The sequence below is a fragment of the Micropterus dolomieu genome, linkage group LG13 (assembly GCF_021292245.1).
Source record: "Micropterus dolomieu isolate WLL.071019.BEF.003 ecotype Adirondacks linkage group LG13, ASM2129224v1, whole genome shotgun sequence".
Lineage (NCBI taxonomy): Eukaryota > Metazoa > Chordata > Actinopteri > Centrarchiformes > Centrarchidae > Micropterus > Micropterus dolomieu.
The window spans coordinates 28,529,827-28,551,345 of NC_060162.1; the positions used below are offsets into that span (position 1 = coordinate 28,529,827).

The 21,519-nt window shown below is 42.4% G+C and overlaps 2 protein-coding genes across 6 annotated transcripts in view; both read right to left on the bottom strand.

Annotated features, from left to right (window-relative positions):
• Positions 1 to 15,340, bottom strand: part of sptan1 (spectrin alpha, non-erythrocytic 1) — a 36,462-nt gene extending 21,122 nt beyond the window's left edge. For all 5 annotated transcript variants that reach the window (XM_046067916.1, XM_046067913.1, XM_046067915.1 and 2 more), the window contains exons 1-18: positions 15,194 to 15,340; positions 7,181 to 7,420; positions 6,896 to 7,021; positions 6,287 to 6,427; positions 5,618 to 5,898; positions 5,304 to 5,448; positions 5,040 to 5,194; positions 4,689 to 4,824; positions 4,476 to 4,577; positions 4,239 to 4,376; positions 4,016 to 4,126; positions 3,778 to 3,855; positions 3,475 to 3,630; positions 3,130 to 3,334; positions 1,088 to 1,269; positions 754 to 997; positions 424 to 546; positions 86 to 303 (exon numbers count right to left, since the gene is read on the bottom strand). In XM_046067916.1, coding sequence (XP_045923872.1) covers positions 86 to 303; positions 424 to 546; positions 754 to 997; positions 1,088 to 1,269; positions 3,130 to 3,334; positions 3,475 to 3,630; positions 3,778 to 3,855; positions 4,016 to 4,126; positions 4,239 to 4,376; positions 4,476 to 4,577; positions 4,689 to 4,824; positions 5,040 to 5,194; positions 5,304 to 5,448; positions 5,618 to 5,898; positions 6,287 to 6,427; positions 6,896 to 7,021; positions 7,181 to 7,417 — 2,778 coding nt within the window. In that variant the 5' untranslated portion in view covers positions 7,418 to 7,420; positions 15,194 to 15,340. The remainder of the gene's footprint in view (positions 1 to 85; positions 304 to 423; positions 547 to 753; positions 998 to 1,087; positions 1,270 to 3,129; positions 3,335 to 3,474; positions 3,631 to 3,777; positions 3,856 to 4,015; positions 4,127 to 4,238; positions 4,377 to 4,475; positions 4,578 to 4,688; positions 4,825 to 5,039; positions 5,195 to 5,303; positions 5,449 to 5,617; positions 5,899 to 6,286; positions 6,428 to 6,895; positions 7,022 to 7,180; positions 7,421 to 15,193) is intronic.
• Positions 15,341 to 16,158: 818 nt separating this feature from the next.
• odf2a (outer dense fiber of sperm tails 2a) overlaps positions 16,159 to 21,519 on the bottom strand; it is a 16,791-nt gene continuing 11,430 nt past the window's right edge. The window contains exons 13-19 of the mRNA XM_046067344.1: positions 20,643 to 20,778; positions 20,277 to 20,387; positions 19,873 to 20,136; positions 19,132 to 19,232; positions 18,632 to 18,794; positions 18,151 to 18,276; positions 16,159 to 18,062 (exon numbers count right to left, since the gene is read on the bottom strand). Of these exons, the coding sequence (XP_045923300.1) occupies positions 17,892 to 18,062; positions 18,151 to 18,276; positions 18,632 to 18,794; positions 19,132 to 19,232; positions 19,873 to 20,136; positions 20,277 to 20,387; positions 20,643 to 20,778 (1,072 nt within the window). The 3' untranslated portion in view covers positions 16,159 to 17,891. The remainder of the gene's footprint in view (positions 18,063 to 18,150; positions 18,277 to 18,631; positions 18,795 to 19,131; positions 19,233 to 19,872; positions 20,137 to 20,276; positions 20,388 to 20,642; positions 20,779 to 21,519) is intronic.

The window sequence follows — 21,519 nt, forward strand, 5'->3', positions numbered from 1 at the left end:
AACTGTACACTTTATACCTAAATAGAAAGAAGATTACAAATTGATAATGGCGTCAAAAAAAAAAAAAGCTTTATTGTTAATGTACCTCAGCAGAGTCTTCATCTTTGCCATAGTCTGGGCTCCCCACGATGGGCTCCTTCTCCCTCATCCAAGACTCGGCCTCATTGGCATCAGCAAAGTACTGCTGGGCCTGCAGGGAGTCCTCCAGATCCTGTCTCCTCTGAGAGGCCTTAGCCTTCAGTGTGTCCCAGCGGCCATGCAGTTCAGCCAGCTTAACTTTCACTTCTTCCCCAGCAAAATGCCCTGGGAACCCCACACATGCATGATCAGCTTTTTGAACGCTGGGACAGTATTTCAATTGCTTAAAAGGTCACAAACATCTCACAGAAGATACCAAACAAAGCTTGGAATTTAAATGAATACCTTCCTCCACCATGGCCTCTCCTTTCTGGGTGACAGCCTTAATACGAGGCTCATGCCCGGTGATCTCAGCCTGCAGGGCCTGGTGCTTCTTCAGCAGGTTCTGGACACCAATCAGGTCTTTGCCTGTGGAAAACACCACAACAGACCTCTTTTAGAACTTCAATCATCTGAAATACCTGAGGGTGGCTTCAAGTGAAACATCTGCCAAGTTCACAGTTTATTTATGTAAAACTGACAAGTTGAAGTACACTATATATTTTTGATTATGCCCTTGAATTTTATAGTACAGTATAATATAGAGGCCTTGATGTTGAATACGCTTAGTTTTACCTCGGTTAGTAGAGGCAGCGATGGGCTCTTTCTCACGGATCCAAGTCTCCTCATCCTCCATATCTCTGAACAGCTGTTGAAGCCTCAGAGAGTCCGACAGTTTCTGCTTGCGTGCGGCCATGGGCTCACGCAGGGCTTCATAACGCACCACTAAAGCCTCCTGTTTCTTGCGGATGTTCTCAGCGTCAAAGTGTCCTGCTTCTTGGAATTGGCGAGCCTGGATTGTTATGCCATCAATGCGATCCTGAGAGAGAAGAATTTATACATGTGTACGAAAAACACTAGCATCATCAGGTATACCTTCATGATGTACAGTAGGTCGGACATTGTGTACCTGGTGAGCAGCCACATCAGCCTCCAGCAGTGCATGTTTCTTCTGCAGGTTCTGGACACTGGTCAGGTCTTTTCCATAGTCATCTGAAGCCAGATGGCCCTCAACCTCATAAAGCCACAGCTCAATGTCCTCTACATTCCTGTTAAACTGCTGCTGCTGGTTGGCCTCACGGAGCTTGATGCCTAAAATAAAATGTCAGATTTACAATCACAACTCAGCTCAGACCGTCTTTGCTTGATCCATTGCTTTTGACATTATACACAAACAACATTATCCTCCTATTCAGTAGTACTTCAACATAGGGATGCACCGATTACCAGATTTCACAGTTAACCACGCTTTAAAACGTCACGGTTAATTAATCATAAAGGCGCTGCTACACCGAGTGTTTCTGTTGCAGTGAATGAAACTGTGGCAAGTTGCACAAAACGAAAATAAAGTTACAGGAGCGGTGCACCAGCTTAAGTGTCGTGCTTATCAGAGTCTGCTGTACTATGGCTAAACTATGCAGAGGGACCAAACTGTGAAGCTTTATTTCCACCAAAGAAATGGCTGAAGTCGGCAGTGTGGGAGCATTTTGGATAGACCAAGTCTGACGAGGGCGTTACTGATGATGGATCCCCTGTTCAAAAACTTGCCGTTAAAAGGCTCCTGCTAAAAGAGCGCATTACTACATTAAACTTGATGCAGCACCTGCAGGATCAACACCGAGCTTTGCACGCCCAAGTAAAGGTAGGCCTAATACAGTATATTGAATAACGTAGCAAATTGGTAGGGAATTAAATATAAACACTCCATCACTTACAACCCACCGCAACGACAGACCCGCTGCTCTATGAGGCCCATTATTTTGTTGGCTTGCGCCGCGCCAGGGTGGTTTGTTGCTGCATCGAGCAGTGTGCACTGCAAGGCGAACTCGCACACACGCAACGGTCAAAGCAGTTGAACTTCCACGCAGTTCAAATGGCTTCTTTTCTGAAAGGGCCTTTATGGTCCTCTCAAGACCTTCAGTCACTGAACATTTGATGTTACATCATTTGTCTTCAGTCTGTGGAGCTTAGGAGCTTCTAGGCTACCAATGAAATGCATTTCAGTTAACACTGCACTCAATTTCATTTTTACTAAAACATGTATGGATGAGAGTTGATGACAGTAACAGTTCAGTTTATTCCCCTCCTTTATAACAATTTCCCCTGGGGGATAAAAGTCAATAGTCCCCCTTATATTAATAATACTTGGATAATACTATAATAATACTAATAATTGTGAAACCGTGATTATTTCTCTCAATAATCGTACCAACAAAATCTATAATCTTTGCATCCCTACTTCAACACCCATTTTTATGCAGATGATTTTATGTCAACCTGGTTCCACTCTAAACCCAGAATCATGTTCAGTCTGCTACTTTCCAGATATCTGAAATCAGACCAAGTAAGTGGTATTCCCTACATCCTGTGTCTTTGACTATAATTTCAATAAAAAAGTGGTGTCAATGGCATTCTTATAGTCATACAAACACTTTAGAGCAGACTGTCATTCAAGATTCATTACCATTCGACCCAAACATGAATAATCTAACTTTCTGTATATAATTTAATGTTGTCTTTTCTAAACTGTAAAACTCAGTTCAGTCAACTTTTATGGCTACATCTGATTGTCATTAATTCAGCAGTTACAGCTCTGTACTACAAAGCTGGACAGGCTTCCTTATTAAAAGGAAAAACAATCGCATATTTATGGATAAAGCTCTACTGTTCAAGCTTCAAAAGAACATCACATCTCCTTTCTCTTTGAAATCTTGTAACTACAGTACACAGTCCAATAACTACTGAATCTCTTGAATGAAGAACTACTTTCAGGTACTATATAACTTTTACAATAGAATGAACTGCAAACTCTCTCTTGAAAAATAACAATGCTATATTTGAAGATTTCACATAACTCTTTACTTGGAATAAATCAGATCTATCCATATAACAGCCGCATTATCTTCAGTTCATTGAAAAACTGGTCGACCCAAACTTTTCTCCAGCCAGTACCTTTGAGCTCGGTGGCTTCCAGCAGTTTCTTCCACTGGGAGCTGACCTCCTCCATGCGGCCAGCCATCTCAGTGGAGGCGTAATGCTTTCCATCCAGGAGCTCCTGGCCAGACTTCTGCAGGGCATCAATGCGGCTCTGATTGGCTGACAGCTCAGCTTCAAAAGCCTGGTGTTTCTGCACCTTGCCCTGCAGGTTGGAGGGGTCCTATTGTCAAGAGAGCAGAGGCACAAAATTAAAGACTGAGAAGTTTAGAAACAGTGGGCATAACATGTGGATGTAAAAAAAAAAAAACACATTTCAAATGGAGGACACATTGCACAACATCTCCATCTCTGATGAGTTACCTTGTAGGCCTCATCCGTGGCGGTCTTCATCTTCTCATTGATCCAGCTCTTGAGCTCATCAGAGTCCCGTAAGAACTGCTGCAGGTGGAAAGAGTCCTCCAAGGCAGCGCGACGAGACTGAGCACGCTCATGCAGCGCGTTGCGGCGGCTGAGCAGCTGTAAATGTACAAAACAAGAGAAGACATGTTGCTTTTGAGAGAATTGACAAAATCTCGAGAGTTGCTTTAGCATTCAGTGCTCACAGGTGAGGTGGTTTATACATTTGATTTAAGGGAAGTTGAGGAAGCAGATTGTGGTACTCACAGCATCTCTGCGGGTAGCCACGTCCTCTTTGGCATAGTGGTTGTTCTGGATTAATTTCGTAGCAAACTCATCCAGGGCCTGGAGATGTACAAGACAAAGAGATTCAAACTGTATACTATTTCGTAACTCCAGAGACAACTGCAATCTACAACCTGATTGATTCCAAGAAGTAGGAATGATATTCTTGCTCAAAGGAAGGTGGGATGTGAATTAAGTGGATAAAAATGGAGTAACTTACAGTGATCTTCTCTTCCTGGGCACTAAGTGACTTCTCAAAGTCCTCATGTTTCTTCAGCAGTGCCTCTACACTGTCCAGTGAGTCACCAAGGTCTTCATTCAAGAGGAAAGCCTATACAGTGAACATACATTCAAAACTGGAGCATCCCATCTACTTGACAATACACACATGGGTAACTCTTTCCTGGAGAAAGGTACTGTTGTCAGCTGGTGTCTCAGGTTACCTCTTGTTTGCTCATCCAATTGTCAACTTGCTCAGTGTCCCTGTAGAAGAGCTGCAGGTCCATGCACTGCTCATACTGCTGCCTGCGAACCTCCCACAACTCCAGCAGAGACTCCTTCTCTTCAGTAAGGATGCCCAGCTGCACGCAATACAACACACCATTAGGCTGGTATAGACAGAGTAAGATAACATCACACAAAGGAAAGAAAGTGCAATGTGGATGCTGTCATAGTCCTACCTTTTCCTTGACCTCTTCAGAGGCGTAGTGTCCTGTATTGAGCAAGGCCTGGCCAGCTTCATCAGTGGATCTAAAACTGTCCTCATGGGCATCAATCTCTCCCTGGTAAACACAAAAGAACATTTAGTAACCTTTCTTTTATTAATATGTGAAGTAAGTGTTCTTGTAGATTTTGTAAATTCCAAGATGCTGTGACCTGGTGTGTTGTTTTACCTTATGTTCCTGGTGGCGGTCTAGCAGAGCCTCAGCTCCAGCCACGTCATTGGCCAGTTCGTCTGCATTGATCAGGGCTTTCATCTCTGTCACCCAGCTGGTCAGATCCCTGAAGTCGGCAGTGAAACGCTGCAGCCTAAAAGAGATTGTCACAAGAGGGCAGGAGTGAGCAGACTTCTGGGGAGAATGTTTAACTGAGTTGCATTCTAGTCCAGTCCTAGATGCCCTGTATACTGAAACTGAGCGGAGCTTTTTTTATGCAGCATTTTTGATGCATCATACACATAAAAGCAATGTGGCTCAGCAAACAGTGTACTGACAGATATCACCAAGCTGTGGCTGGCATTTTACCGATAGGAGTCGTTCAGGCGGGCGTGGCGCTCAGCGGCCAGGGTGCGAATCTGTTCCCAGTTGGTGATGAGTTCGTCCTTCTTCAGATGGATCTGGGAAGCATTTTGGGGATGTGTCTGCTGCAGGCGCTCTGCATCACCACCCAGTGTGTTTACCTGATTTAAAGAGAAGAAAAAGTGCAGATAATAAGAAATTAGAATACCAAGTTTTTAACTTCATGGCTGTCCTGTATATATGTGGATAGTCTGTAAAGCATCTACTTGCCTTGTCTTCCAGTGCAGCCAGGTCTCTCTCCAGACCCTCGTGTTTGCGAAGTAGAGCCTGCACACTGGCCAGATCACGGCCAAAGTCATCAGAGGCCATCAGCTGCTCCTTTTCCTTGATCCAACTGATGGTCTCATCCACATCCCTGTAGTTGAGGTCAAACACACAGGTTTGTATTTACACCATTTCTTACTAGAACGTGTTAAAATCACCAAAGATAGTAAATGTCCTTATTTCAACAGAAAAATTATTGATTGCTTATAATACAATCAGGACACACACTGAGCCAAGGCTGTCCACAAGGTGTTGTTTACCTGTTGAAACGCTGCACCTCAGCAGCCCCAAACAGCTTGCCCTGCCTCTGCTGGGCCAGGCCCTTCAGGCGCTGCCAGGCTGCGTTGACCTCGTCCTGCTTGCGCACTATGAGCTCAGCCTCGGGATGGGCCTCCTGGGTCAGCTTGGCTGCCAGCTGATTCACCTCATTCACACGTTCCTCGTGGGCAGCCAGGTCTGTCTGGAACTCCTCGAACTTCTTCTGCAGGACCTCCACATGCTCCAGGTCCTGGCCTAGCTCCTCAGAGGTGGCCATGGCCTCCTATAGGTGGAAGCGGACAGCATTGAGCACATAATCAAAGCGCTTTTATGTAAACAATTAAGTCTGCTTTAAAGCTATAAAAAATTGTTTATGAATCATTATATTTCATTTACGGGGTTTGAATACGGTCTTTCCTAATCATAAAGTCAAATTGTCATTTAAGGTGGCACACACTGAGCAACAGGCACCATTTTAAGCCTCCTACTAACAACTGAACTGGATAACCTCAATTCAGTCAAATTTAGGATTGTTCATACAGCCTGATCGGTTTTCATTCCTCATTCAAATTAATTGGTATCATTAGCCTCTGGCAGGCTTTAACCTTTAACTCCATTCACCACTTCTTTTTAATAAGGATAACTCATGTTTTTAAATGCATTTGTTAGACCTTGTCACTGATCCAGTCCAGGGCATCTTCACATTCACGCAGGTACTGGACCAATTTCTGGGCCTGTAGGAGACGCATGCCCTTCTCCTTGGTTCTCTGCAGCAGGAGGTCCCATAGGCGATGCAGCTCCTCAAGACGAGTCTAGTGCACAGAAGGGGAGGGGAAGGATTTTTTAAAAAAAGACATCATAGCAAAAAGGAGGAGATGGTCCAAGGAAATATGGCAATAAGTTAAATATTCTTCTGAATCCACATAAAACAAATTATTAAGCAAAAAACTCTATTCCTTTGTGACCTGACCCATACGAAACACAATACATGCAATAACGTTTGTTTCCTAACAACAGAATGACAAGAAGAGATAGCTTGTTGCAAAGAGCTGGATCTGGAAGAATTTTCACAGCACTCAAGAGTCACACATCGCCCTGCTGTGGACGACGTCTACACCTACTTGTATATACTCAGCCATATTGACACTTGTAACTATGGGTCTCTGTTGTGTCCGGTAAGGCGTGTAGGACTGAATCAGGTGGTGCAGGTTAACAGAGGATAAGATATTCAGGAAATATGCATATTAGAGGGATTAGATTTCCATCACTGTGTGCCTTACTCGAATGGTCTCAGAGGCGAAGTGGCCCTCGGTGATCATAAGGTTTCCAGTATCATCCAGTTTGATAATGGCCCCAGCGTTGGCCTGAACTTCAGCTTCAAAGGCCTGATGTTTCTGCAGCTTACCCTGTGTAGACATCATTTATTAAAAAAAAGCTTAAATAAATATATAGAAATGAGTAAAAAATCATCAATATCACAGTGACAGATCATTCAAAGGTTCAACCAATATTTCAAATGCTTCAAATATTGAACACAGAGAAACATAAAAGCCAGCCTGACAAACCTGCAGGTTTGAGGGGTCCTTGTAGTTCTCATCAGAGGCGATCTGCAGTTTTTCCTGGATCCACTTTTCCAACTCATCTGCATCGCGGCGGAAGAACTGAAAGCGGTAAGAGTCCTCCAGCTTCTGCCGGCGCATAATCGACAGCTCCTTAAAACGCCGGTAGCGGTCCAGCACCTGCTGCCGGCGCTCTTGGATGTCATCAGCTGTCTCCAGCACTTTGACTCCTGTGGTGTCCATTTTCTGGAAACACACCATAGATAAGATGTAAATGGAAATGAACTGTACTTACATAGTGCCTCTGACCACTCAAAGCACTTCACACTACATGTCACATTCACACACATCCTCTTTTGCAATATTAAAATTTTGGGGTTCAGCATCTTGCTCAAGCGCACATTATTTACTGGCTCTCTGGTGCGGTCAGAACAACCTGGAGCTTAACACGCTCAAAACTGTGGAAATGATCGTGTACTTCAGGAGGAGCCCTCCCACTCTGCCCCCCATCACCATTCTAAAACAGCCTTGTGTCTGCTGTGGAATCCTTCAGGTTTCTGGGATCCACTATATCCCAGGACCTGAAGTGGGAGCCCAACATGGACACCATCATCAAGAAGGCCCAGCAGCAGATGTACTTCCTGCGTCAGCTCAGGAAGCTCAACCTGCCTAAGGAGCTGCTGATCGAGTTCTGGACAGCCATCATCCAGTCTGTTCTCTGCACCTCCATCACTGTCTGGTTTGGATCTGCCACCAAAAAAAGACAGGAGCAGACTACAACGGACAGTCAGGACTGCAGAAAAGATCATGGGTGCCAACCTGCCCTCCATTCATGATTTATACATTTCCAGAGTCAGGAAACGAGCAGGAAACATCACTGCAGATCCATCTCACCCCGGACACAACCTGTTCCAGCTCCTCCCCTCTGGTAGGCGCTACAGAGCACTGTACGCCAAAACCAACAGACTCAGGAACAGTTACTTCCCACAAGTCATCACTCTGATGAACAGCTGACTCTGACTCACAGTGTCAGGAACAATTCCTGTGCAATAACCCAGTAACTCTGTCTCTAATCAGAACCTGTTTACTGGCTAACACTTATTATTTATTCATCATTCTCTATTTCAGAGCTGTTCATATTGTATATACTGTATACCAAATCCAACTACCTCATGGAAATAACACCTGCACATAATACTTTATTCCAACATCCTTTGTACAATGCTCCATCACACTGTGTACATATATGTGCACCTGTATATCACATCCACCTCCGACATGTACATAACAATAATAATAATTTACTCCTGCATCTTTTGCACTCTGCTCATTGCACTATTGTCTCAATCTGTCAGTTTTGTTCTTGTTTATAGTGTGTATTTATGTGTTCTCTATACTGTAGCCTGTGTTTGATTTTATTATTGTATTATTGTGTAAGTAAGCACATTGTGAGTCAGTTCCTCATATGTGTACACATACCGGGCAATAAAGCTGATTCTGATTTGGTTAGCCATTGCTGGTAGACAGCAAAGACAGATAGCACTGTGTAGCATCTTAGCCTATGTACTATTTTTAAAGAGCCAGAATGTAGAAACATATGAGTGCGTAAGAGGCGGCAGACAACAGTTGTGACTTAGCTGAGTGGCATGCAGACTGGAGGAGCTGGGAATTGAAACACCAACCTTCTTGTTAGTGAATGACCTGCTCTATTTCCTGACCCAGCCGACTCCAAAGACTCATAAGTAAGTCTTAAACTACTAGCAATTAAACTACTGTTAAATTAAAAATATTTTTTATTAATAATAATAAAAAAAAAACATCATCATCATCTGTAATAAAGTACAAAGCTTGAATTTTTCTGGATGACATTTTACCTACTCAGGTCACCCAAATATTGACATTATTTAATACTGACTAAAAAAAGGAAAGTTCAGACAAACCATCTAGTCTAGAACAGTAACCATCTCCTGCTGCTGTGTCTATTTGAATAGGTTTGTGCATATCTCATGATATTCAAACTGACTGCTATAACTATGTGGGCTTTTGTCAAAGTTACACTCAAGTCTCCCTTTTTTGAAATTGTTCTCAGATACCGTACCATTCATAGAAGCTACCCAGCTATCTCCAGGATCCTTAACTCCTACAACTTCTCTTTTAACAGAACCTTGGCAGGATATATAAACAGGGCTGTCTGCCTAAACAAAAACCCCATCCTGTCTCAAGCTGAGCAACCAATAGTAAAATGCCAAACAGGGGTGGGGGCGGACATTCCACATGCATGTGAACAGTAACCAGGCTTCATTACACAATGGGATCGCTGCAGTCAGCTTCTTTATCCACTGTGCCTCTGGCCCCATGGCCAGTATAGCCTCAAACTGTGGGTAATCTCTAGCTAGCAACCTTGTTGAAACATGACAAAGCGTGATCTTGAACAGGCATCCACACCAGTTAAATTTCCAAGGATAGGGCAACCAATAGCATGAGCTGCACAGTCTGAAGGCATGAAATAAAAACCCATTCAGACATTCTAAATGAAAGCAATTATCAGTGAAACTAATCAAGGTGTGACTGTTGGTCGTTTCAGCAGATTGCATTTTTCACCCTGTGGTTATCTGACTGTTTGCACGAGTGAGAAATTTAGATGTACCACAGCGTTAACGTAGTTAAGAATTCATTATTTGTTTCTGTGCCCACCAACAGACACAAAGAGGAAGAGAGGCAGATATTGATCTGTCTAACCAAGGTCAACCAAACTCCAAGCACAATAGCTGATATCCAAGCTGAGTGCAGGGGTGGGGGGGCAAGGGGGTAGTCTGACAGGCTTAAATGTAGACAAACATGGGTTTTTGTTGATGCTGCAGACAGTGAGAGAGACAGTCTCCTGGTCCATGTCTACACTCAATGGGAGGATTAGTGGAGTCAGCAGTGCAGTTGGCTTTTTAACCAGAGCCAGAGGACAGAGATGCTTTGGTCCCCAGACGTACCATTAGCTTTCCAGACAATCAATCCCAGTGAGCAGACACATACACACACTTAAACATGCAACAATATAGTATAACTGAATATACTGTAAACTGACTAATTCATCAACACAATGCCTGAACAAAGTGAAAAACCAAAAGCCAGCAACCCTCCCCCATCCGCTAACCTGTCCCAGTTCACAGAAAGCTTAAATCATCTCAGGGATTTAACAGAGCGTAGCCTCATTCTGCACAGCGATGTCAGCCAAGGACACAAATGTAGATGACACTTCCTCTAGCTTTTCCATCCCAGGGTTACCCCCTTACCTCCATTTGATAATTACCAACTGGTTTAAATAAGACCTTGGGATTCTAGCACTATCCGATTGCAATCCAGCACCCAAAAGGCATTTTAATGCCAGGTGTAAAGGAACTTTTATGAACAAGAGACTCTCGTCACAGCCCTCCACTAACCTGAAAGGAGATAAAATGATCATTGTAAAATATGATGATAATCGTGTGACTCGTCTAGTTTTTCCAAATGTTATCGCATCGAATGAATCGAATTCTGATACTGAAACAAGTCAAGTGTTAACATTTAGAAAAGACAATGGTGACTGAGGACATTTAGGGCTCCAAATCTTCCCAAAACTCAGAAGGGGGAGCGCTAACATCGTTCCACAGCAGCTCACTGACATGGCTGCAGCAGATGTGTCTGTAAACATTTGCTGCTAACAGCTCTCCGACGCCCCTAAATGCAGCCTTGCAACTGCTGATAGCACTTCCTCCCATCTTGTATCAGTAGATAACAGCTATTCCCTCTCTTCACCTCACTGCTGCCTCTGGGGAGGGGGGGTTCTGCTCTCTCCGCAAACACCATACACCCACACACTGATATTACCCAGCAGTACTGCGTCAGCTACGATTCCATTGATGGCTGCAGTCATATAACCCTTAGGCCTACTCCCTTTCTTCCATTTCCTACAGGAAAATTGAAAATGTAATGTGTGGGAACTGTGCCAGCTGCATGTGACACTAAAGATCAACGCCCTCCCAAAGTCCCATTTTCCACTTTTACAGATACAGAATGGAAACAGCAAAGGCCCAGTCACTGTCACTATTAGCACCTTTCTGGCCAAAAAGTCCTTCTGTATGGAGGCATATAAGTACTCCCTCAGCTAACGTGGCTACAGAAGTTGTAGGGCTGAAACAATTACTCAAGGAACTCTGACTGATTCAAATAAAGTCGTTCACTTAGCAACTCCCAGTTACTATGGTGAACCATCTGTTATGAATAGGGGTCATACTGACGCCATACTGGGAGGATGGAAGTTAAAGGAATTTGCAGGAAATGGGAGCGTCTCGTGAGGCTAGGATGAAGACGATGACCTAACAGCAACAACACGTCTCTTCCTTTTCATTGAACTGAACTTTGTACCTGCCACTTACTGCCCTTTGCTTTACAACAAGATGGAGACCTTACAAAGGAATGGGTTTTTCAAAGTAGACACATCTGAAGAGGTTCACAGTAACATTATTATAACAACATGTTAAATATGCTTTGCTTCCTCGGATTTGTCTTCTCCCCACACTCAGACACACAAGAAGCCTACACCCTCACCTCTCTCCGTCTCTGAAATGTAGTTTACCTAAATAGAATCTACAGTAAAAACATTCTATGAAATAGCAGTAGCCCTGGCAAACATGATTAATATAAGAGTATTGACAGAAGCTCCTGTCCAGTCAGTTAAACTAGCCTTTCACTTCTCCTAGGCTGACAACTTGCAGGCATCAATGAGTTTGCAAACCAATCTCCAACCAATGTTTTCTGAAGGAATGAACGCTGTGTCAGACTTTTTGCCAACACGTTCATCTATTTCAAGGCAAGATCACACTTCATTTTCATGCAAAGAATACCACAACAACAAAAGACATGCAGTAAAAATGAACTTACTGAACCATACTGATGATGTGTGAGACCAGAGTTATTCATTGTTAAACCAGGACAGTCCTGGCTCAGCATAAATCACGGCCAACAGTAACACAATTCAAATCACCACCCATTTACCAAAACCTCACGACATTCAAATCAAACATTCCATTTTCATACAGACTGATCTAAGCTGACAGTTTGACTGGCTGAAAGTAAGACAAATAGTGCAAAACCTAAATGATACACACACCAGATTTTTGTAGTGTGGATCCTCTGGTTTTCTTGCGTTGCGGCTGATCAGAAGGCTACATCTGTGGCAAAATCATAGTCTGCAGCAGCATGTCCATCTGTAGCACACTCCTTAACAATCCGAAAGTGATTGAGGAAGCAAAGTCTCATCTACTCCGCAGCACAGACAGACGCATTGCACCTGCAGTGACTATGCTGTACAAAAGAGCAAGCCAAGATGTAGCCCAGCCCATGCGTCTCTCTGCTCTGTACCTCCTACCCCTCCCTCCAGCTCTCCCCCAACCCTTTACTCAGCAAAACAAATCACAACTGACCAAATCTTCTTTTCTATACAAACTAACAGACAAACAGGCAGATACAAACACACACACACACACAAGCACGCAGTAAGACAAACATGGATGTTACCTTGAGTTTGGGTTTAGTAAAGGTTGACATGCTGTGTATCTGTGTAGGCTAATCTGTGTAGGGCATAACATTGATCACACAATCAATAACAGTGCGCAGTCACAATAACAAGATGCTCTTACAGGAAGCATTATGTTTGAAGTTCATGATAATGTTTCAGCACTCAATGCAATCAACAATCACTGGACACTTGCGATGGAAACAACCTGAGTCTTCCATACAAACAGAGTCTCAACATGTCTGGAAAGTAGTTCATGCTAGCAGCACAATGACAATGAGTTACCGGGCTGTACTGTACGTGCAGGCCCAACCCCAAACCTGACAGCCCTGGAGACAAGGAGGCCTATTTTCTATTTGGGTCACAGTCATGAAAAAGATGTGTAGGCTGTACAGATTAAGAGGGAGTTTAAGGAAAAGCAATATGTAGGTTTTAATTGACAGAGGTCTTGGTATATAGCAACATCTATATTTGAATAAGTTATCAATATTACTTAACAGCAAAACAAAGAGGTGGATTACAAATGCCTGCAGAGCTGACCATGCAGGAAAGACTGACCCCACCCTCCATGAATGGCCTTTTAACACCATTATGTGAGATGGAGTGTACTAAATGTTGTGATAGCTAAGTGATGTACATTTCCTGATGCCCCAGTTCAGCTATTCAGCCAAGTAATTTAATATTTATTCAAACAGTATACAATAATAGTAAAACATGCCCGTTCAACAGGCATGTTACAGTGTACCCAGCTGTAACTAGGGAACTAGAGACACAGAAGAAATGGAAATGAAGTGGTTCAGAGTCTTCTAAATAATCATCCGGGGTCTATGTCAGTCATAAGACAGAGAACAATATTTATATGACCTGTATTCAAGTGATGATTGTAATACAATCCAATTAAAATGAGGCAGCATAGATGGACATATAATTTGCCCTGGGAGTATCTGGTAAGTATTTTGGGTGGTACAGCTCAAAAAGCTGTCCCATGTTTCTGTATCACAGTGACATTAGGTGATTGCTTTTCCCATTGCTGCCATTTTACATTTGGCTGCTAAGGGGCTTCCTACAGTTGAGGTCAGTGGAAAAGCCAAATCGCACATTTAGGTCAACTTTCCAAATGTTTTTTTTCTAATATATGACCAGTTTCTGTATGACCACCTTGTGAATCAAATAATGTTCTTAAGCTAATAAAAGGACTACACACATTTCCTCTTAAACAGTGTTTACGGTTAATGATGCAACTCTCAGCAGTTACTGTGGTACACCTTTCATTCCTGTGGTGCTTAACCTCTGTCTTGCAGGCTGTGTGGTGCAGCTTTCTATCTTAGTTCCTCTTGAGTGGAGGGGCTGGGGCAACTGGTATGTGAAGAACTTGGCACCACCCTGACAAAGCCAGTTGCCGGGACAGTAACATTAGGTTGCAGGTGTGAGATAGCGCCTTCATGTTATGACATCTCCAGCTGTTTTTAATATCCACAACCGTACTTCTGCAAACTATACACAATATTTATGCAAATTATATTCCGTCATGCTCTGTTGGAAATACCAGCGTATTTTCTTATCCTTGGTCCACTCTTTAAAAGCATGTAACGCTAGCCAATGACAATAACGTAGTCAAAACGGTCTCACAAAGTGCATTTGAGAATAACCGTCCTCCACGGACACGTGTACATTATTAACCGTGGCACTGTCCGCATTTAAATAAATGCAGGGTAATAAGAGGAGTGACAGCTGGGTCCATATGTCCAAAGGTATTCAACTGCACTGGGCGGCTCCCTTTCAGCCATGGCCGACAAGCTAACTAGCCACCTACATAACCTGGCCATTCTTCATTCAGTGAAATTTTATTCACTGATTGAAACCACATAACGTACAAACTGTGAGGAAAGACATATTTTAATGAATATTGGTGAATCATATTTGGTTAGCGTTACTGTAAGTTACATGTAAATTAGAGGACTAACGTTAGCTAGCCGCTCAAGACAAACCCCTGGGTTAGGTTCACTAACGTCAACATTTTAACCAGACAACCAGAATAATAACTGCGCACTTTCAAGATGGAAACATAACGTTAACAGTTACGCTAGCTGACGATGTTACAAACACCGTCTTATAAATGTTTAAAACAACCATTGTCTGAATACAACGCAGATGGATGGATGGATGTCAGTGCAAGCTAATGCCATTTAGTAGGGTGGCTAATGCTAACATTTCGATAATATCTAACCCACTGGCTACTTTATCTTAGAGGCGAACTAGAAACCCTTGTCTAACGTTATTTTACCAACTGTACGGTAAATATCATTCAATACAGGGAACGCCTGCAGCTTGGGTTAGCTAACGTTAAGTTAGCCACCGAGCTAGCGACAAATTGAATTTACAGAACAAGGATCTAGGAAAGCTGAGCTGTAGCACAGTGTGCACTGCATCTGTTTTAAAATGAGCAACATAAATACATGCACGTTCCATACCTCGGTCTGTTTTCTACAGAGCTTCCAAAGTAACCTTGCTGGTTGTCCAGGCGGATCGACGACGAAGGATGAGAGGCTGCTCTTTGAGATGGGTGTTTGTCGTTTTTTTACCAAATGTGACGTAATTCTCTGCAGCTGTACGGAAAGAACCGACACATACCGGAATCACCCGACACTCTGAGTACAACATTCTAGTTACAGCACTTCAGTTCTTTATACCCTGATTGTCACATTCTTATAATGTTAAGCAGTAATCCAGGCTGTGGCATCAATCAGCACTTAATAATCACAACTGAAAGCTGGTGGCGAGGCTCGACATCATAATGTTCAAATGTTGAAGCATATATTTTCCTTCACAATGGCACAATAATACATTTTATAAGATAAATAAAAGATAAAGCAGGACAGACAGCCTTTCACATTGATAGGCAAGCATAAAATAATGGTGAGTGCAGGGTAATGGGTTGAGAGTTTTAATTTTACTCCGAAACATTGTACTCCCATCCCTGCAAGCTCAGGCTACATTGTTGATACAGAATGCACTGTATCTTGACTACCTATCACTTATTAACACTGCAATGCAAAGTCTGTGTTCAACTGTGAATTATAAGCATTTCATTCTTACATAATCTCTCTATAACCATCAGTGTTGTCTGGGAGAATTCCTTCAGCAGCCTCCCTATCAGCTGACTACCACAGGGAGATCATCTGTTCATTAGCTGTTACATATTGGTTGATACATTCTTTTCCCTGTTACTTCCATTTTTTACAACCCTCTCCTAATGTAAACTACAAATATAAATTTTGCAAATCTAATCACACCTCCATATTGTTCATATGCATCCCCTAAAATGATTATGTGAGTAGTTAAAAGGGACAATTTATCTTACAGGTGAATTCATTGTGAATATTAGAGAGACAGAGAGAGTTGATGAGAGCTGAGAAAATGACACATACACCACCAATTTTCAGTTTCACTGAGATTTTGTTGTTTTATTTCCACTTTTAAGTTATCCATGGTGGATATAAATTATTCAGTTGTTTAAATACACTCCATGAAACACTTATGAAAAAACAAGATCAACAATTATTGATTCTACTAATGTAGTATGTAAAACTGTAAATCCAAAATAACTATTTCGACATGCATTGTCGTGCACCAGCCAAAGGAAAGCGATAGCACCAATGTTTTCAGCTCCATAAAAACTCAAAGCACAAGTACAGTTAAGCATGTAATGTGCCATGGATGGCTTAGCTACAGTTGTATATGTAAAAAAACAAAAATCCATTGTTTTAATATATAGCTGTAGAAATACAGTATAGTCTGTTAATCCTGGTAATACCCTTTGTCATGACTAGCTTAGCTTGAAAATAAAAGATAGCGTGTAGTCTTGTTGTTTTTGGCATGCAAAATACGGACTGACTTCAACATAACATCATACATTTCTGAAGACAACATTCAATCTGAAAAGCTAGAAGGTGCCATCAAAACTAATTAGTGAAAAACTGTAGCACAAAATGCTTCCAGACCAAACACTGCTTACTGCGCGAATCTCTGCAGCTTTTGTTCAGTCTGTCTTAACTCATTATCGCAATAGCAATGGAGTCTACAGGCCCCATTAGTTGTCTTCAGCGAATTTGTGCCTGACTGCTATATTTTTGACAGTTTTAAACATTACAATAGTAAAGTATGGTAAGAGCAGCAGCAAGAGCGAGCTGGTCAGATGAAGGGCTCCAGATTACAGACGCCGAGTGCAACCTTTTTATTTCCTTTTTGTGAACCATCAAGCTTTTCATTTTTATGTATTATAATTTAAGTATTAAAATTTGACGTGAGATGCTAGCTGCACACCGTTCACTAAGCTTCACTAACACCCAGCCAATCCAACATATCAAGTCATGTACATTTTATTTATATAGCCTTATAGCACAAATTAACCTCAGGGGGATTTGCAATCTGTACACCATTCTACACCCCCGATCTGGATAAAGAAAAAAAATATAAAAATATATTAAACATGCAAGTGTCCTAATTTGCTTTATGCTTAATAAATTGTGAAGCCCTTGTCTCCTCTCTGTAGTTTTCTCAACTCATTTATGATTATTCAAAACTAACATGGTGATAGAAATACATTAGGTGTATAAAAGCTTCTGGTAAAATATGAGTTGGTAAAGTGATGTTGGAGGTGACCTTCAATCTAGTCTTGAGACCTTCAACAAATGCCTTGTCTCATTCAGTTAAAAACCCAATGGTTACATTTCACATGTGTTTATAGAATGTTCAAACTACTCTGGGTCAAATCCATGGAGTGGGGAGAGCCGTGGAAAGGGGTGTTAGCAGCATTTATCGCTGTCTGTCAGTGTTGATACTACCACTAAGAGTCAACAAAGACAATTCTTAATCCTAAATTTAAGGGCTTTAATATTACAAAAGATCTGTTTTTTAGAATTATGTTTTAATCCAATTACATTTTTTTTATTGTCTACCAATTAAGTTCTAAACAAATCTTTACAGAAACAAGTCCACATTCTAAAAGTACTACCAGCCTACATACTACAGCTCTTCCCCAGCAGTTTTAAAGCGGCATGAAACAAGCAACCAGGCAACTGACCATCCTTACAGACTCCTGCTCTTGCTAACAAATCTAAAGTAACACACTCTAACCACAGTACTTTTACACATCTGACAGACAGGATGTCAGATGGGTGAGGGGGCTCGCAGTGAGCTGCTTAGGGCCAAGTCTCCAAACACATTGGAATAGGAGGCTTTGAGGAACTGGACGTAGTTCTGCAGGCTTCGGTTGGTACTGTCTGACTGCTCCAGGCGATCCTTCACGTCCTGCAGTCGGCTTTGATACCGCCGTTCCACCTGAGCATCATAAATACACACCTTACAGACCTACTATCACAGCTGATCCTTACAGATTTCGACTCTAAAAGAGTTACTTTACTTTTACCTCCTCTTTGTTGCGTCGCAATTGGTTGATTTCTGAGGTAGTCCTGCTAAGTTGGGTCTCTAGGTCCAATATCTTGGATTGGGTTGAGTGTTCTTTGGTTGCAGCACGTTCTCTGGTTTCTGACATCTGCAGAAATATATGACACATTGGACTTAAAAATAGTACATAGAACTGATATATCCCTATATGTCGCTAACAACATTTACTTCACAAGCGGCCTTGCTTATATTTAAACACAGGCCTACACACCCAAGCTGCAGTAGCCCTTGGGTGAAAAGTGTAAGCATGTGTTTAGAGAGAAAAAAAGAAAAAAACAATGAAACAAGGGGCTCAGGTTAAATTCTTTTGCCAGACAAAGAACCTCTGCATCTGTATCTCTTTTTGTGTCATTGCAGAGGTCTTACTGAAATGAACTACTACTGTATTCTTTAACCACACACTTTGTATCACTGATGTTTAACAGCTGTTGTCACTTTCACACCTGTTGGTGAGCATCATTCAGAGACTCCTCCAGCTTCCGGCTCAGCAGGGAACATTCCCTTGTTTTTTCCTCCAGACGGAGCTGATTGCTTTTGATGGTGTCTTCCCGTTTGGCAATGACGGCCAGCAGGTCGCTGTTCTGACTGCCAGCCTCCTCCAGCTTTCTGCAAGGTGACACAAGAAAGGAAAGCGACAACAGCAATCAACAGTGCCCTGATTCATATCATTTTACAAGCTATGCTATTAACAATGACATTATGAGGTATATGTAGTTTTAGAGCTTGTTTTTCCCAGCACATATGCAAGTGTTTTGCATGCAACTCAATAGTAGTACTCAAAGAAAATGATGAAACTACTCAAGCAGGTGAGATAAAAGGTTAGAGCTGTACAACTAGGAGGGAGGAAGAACACTTGCTGGTCATTAACTGATAGGTGTGCTGCATAGGGTAGGGTAGGCTGACCAGAGGGTAGCAAAGATGGCTAGGCTAAGTGGTGACCTACCTTTCCAAACCCTCCACTCGCTGCTGAAGCTGTCTTTTCTCCTCCAGCTGTACCTTGTTCTTCTGTCTTAGAAGCTCCATTTGGCTGCCCTGGGTCTCCACCTAACACAACATAAGCCCAATCCTTTATCAGGTGAGTTGGAATGCAGTCTTTGGGTTCCTACTAAGAGTTATTATTAAAACTAATAGCATGCTTGTGGTCAGACTATAAATTCTATTAATGTGGCACTTCATTTAACAGCAAAAGTGTTCAAGTCCTTGTAAACCTCAGTTACACATTTGGTGAAGATGAATGCCTCTAATTTAGTTTTAATTTAGTTTTTAGTGCTACTATAATTCAAAATTGAAACCACATTTTCCATGACATCACTTGTTATGTTCCTGGTTTTATAGATAAAACAGTTTGGAGTTAATTTTCTATCTGCCAATTGATAACCTGTTTGTGCTGAAAGTGTGGTGCAGCCAGGCTGATTCAGCCTTGATACGTGGTGCGCGCTCTACCAGGTGAGCGACCTTGGCACCCCAAAAATGATTTTTTACCATAAGAATTCAGCAAATCAAACTGGTTTTACAAATGACAATGCAAAAGAGCCGTATGGAGGCAGGTGTTTAGCTCTGTCTTATTGTTTCCTCAAAATCGATGTGGTATCATCTGATTAATGTTCAAATTAACTTTAGCTTGGAATTTAATTATTATTTTGTGATGCTAATTTCAGCTTGCATGCATAGGACAGTGTGTGACCTTCATTCGGAGGTCAGTCAGGGTCGTGCTAAGCTCCATGCTGCGTCTCTCCTGGCTGCGCTCCCTGTCCTGAGCCTCCTCCAGCTGGAGTTCGGCGCGTCGTAAGGCTTCGGGAAGAGGCTCCAGCTCCGCCAGCCGCCCCAGCAGCTCCCTGCGCACCTCTTCTATGTCCCGCTCCAGCTCTCCCCGCACCGCCTGGGCCTCCTGTTCCGCCAGAGCCAGCCGAGCACAGTACTCATCCGCCTCGGCCCGGGTTTTTCCAACCTGTGCAGAGTTGGTTAACAGAAAGAAAAAGTGGGTTCAGACATTGCATGAAGATGAACAGTGTACACTGGACCGTAATCTGCTGTGTTATCGCAATCTCATACTGCTGGATTCCTGTTATTACAGTATGCTTCACGCACCTGGATCTTATAGCTGTCCAGCAGACTTTCATACTGCTTGATGGAAGCTTTGACCTGCTGGAGCTCTGACTGAGACAAGGCGAGCTTCTCCTCCACTGCAGATGCTGTAGCCTGACAGGAACGCACAGCTTCAGATGATGTGCCATCAGTAATTAAATTAACAGGACAGTGCAGCCTTCTAATGTAATATAAGTCAATGTAAGTCTATTAGAATGAAAAATGGGGATAGGAAGGATATTATCCAAAACACAAAAGGAAACCAGATATGTAGATATTCTGATCTGTGCAAGGTAAGGTTAACATTTTATAAATGTGTTCTCACTGTAAAGTGAACTACAGACTTCTATGGACTGTTGGGTATTTCACCTTGAGGGACTGGTTCTCCAGTTTGGCAGCAGTGATCTCTGTGGTCAGTCCATGCAGGTGATCCAGCAGGGCTTGTCTCTCCGTTCTGCCTTTATCCTCTGTATTCTGCAGCTGCTCTGTCAGCTCTGCTGTATGGCTGCATCACATTGCACAGTTGTCATCCTTTCATTTATGTAACCAAAATGGTGGCGTTTTGAACCAGAATCAGCAGTAACTTTTCACTGGTTGATGAATTCTTATTAGAATGAAGCCACAGTATTTTAAAACTGTGGCTTCATTCTTAGTACGTCAATATAAAGACACCTTCTATGCTTTCTTCAGTGGAAGAAGTAATTCATGTGTGTTCCAGGCCTGTCTTACAAGTCATGTGCAGATGGCTTGACTCTGAGTTGAATTAAAATGTGTAAACTCCATCCATCCATCGTCAACCACTTATTCTGCGTACAGGGTTGCTAGGAAAAATATTCTCACTCCGACAGCTGCCTCAGGGACTTCATTCAAGTTTGTGAAGAGGATAATAATAATAATAATCCTTATTTGTAGAGCACTTTTCAAAAACAAGTTACAAAGTGCTTTAACAAGTGTAAAGAATAATACAAAAAAGATAAGAGCATGAAAATTTAATATAAAATTAGTAAAATACAGTAAAATAAAAGGGATAAAATAAGATAAGTCAAATAAGATCGGGAAAAGCTCTCCTATAAAAGTATGTTTTAAGAAGGGACTTAAAAGAGTTCGCTGACTCAGCCGACCTGATTTCCTCGGGCAGGCTGTTCCAGAGCCTCGGGGCCCTGACAGCAAACGCTCTGTCCCCTTTAGTTTTCAGTCGAGACTCTGGAACAGACAACAGACCTCTGCCCGAGGATCTCAAGGTACG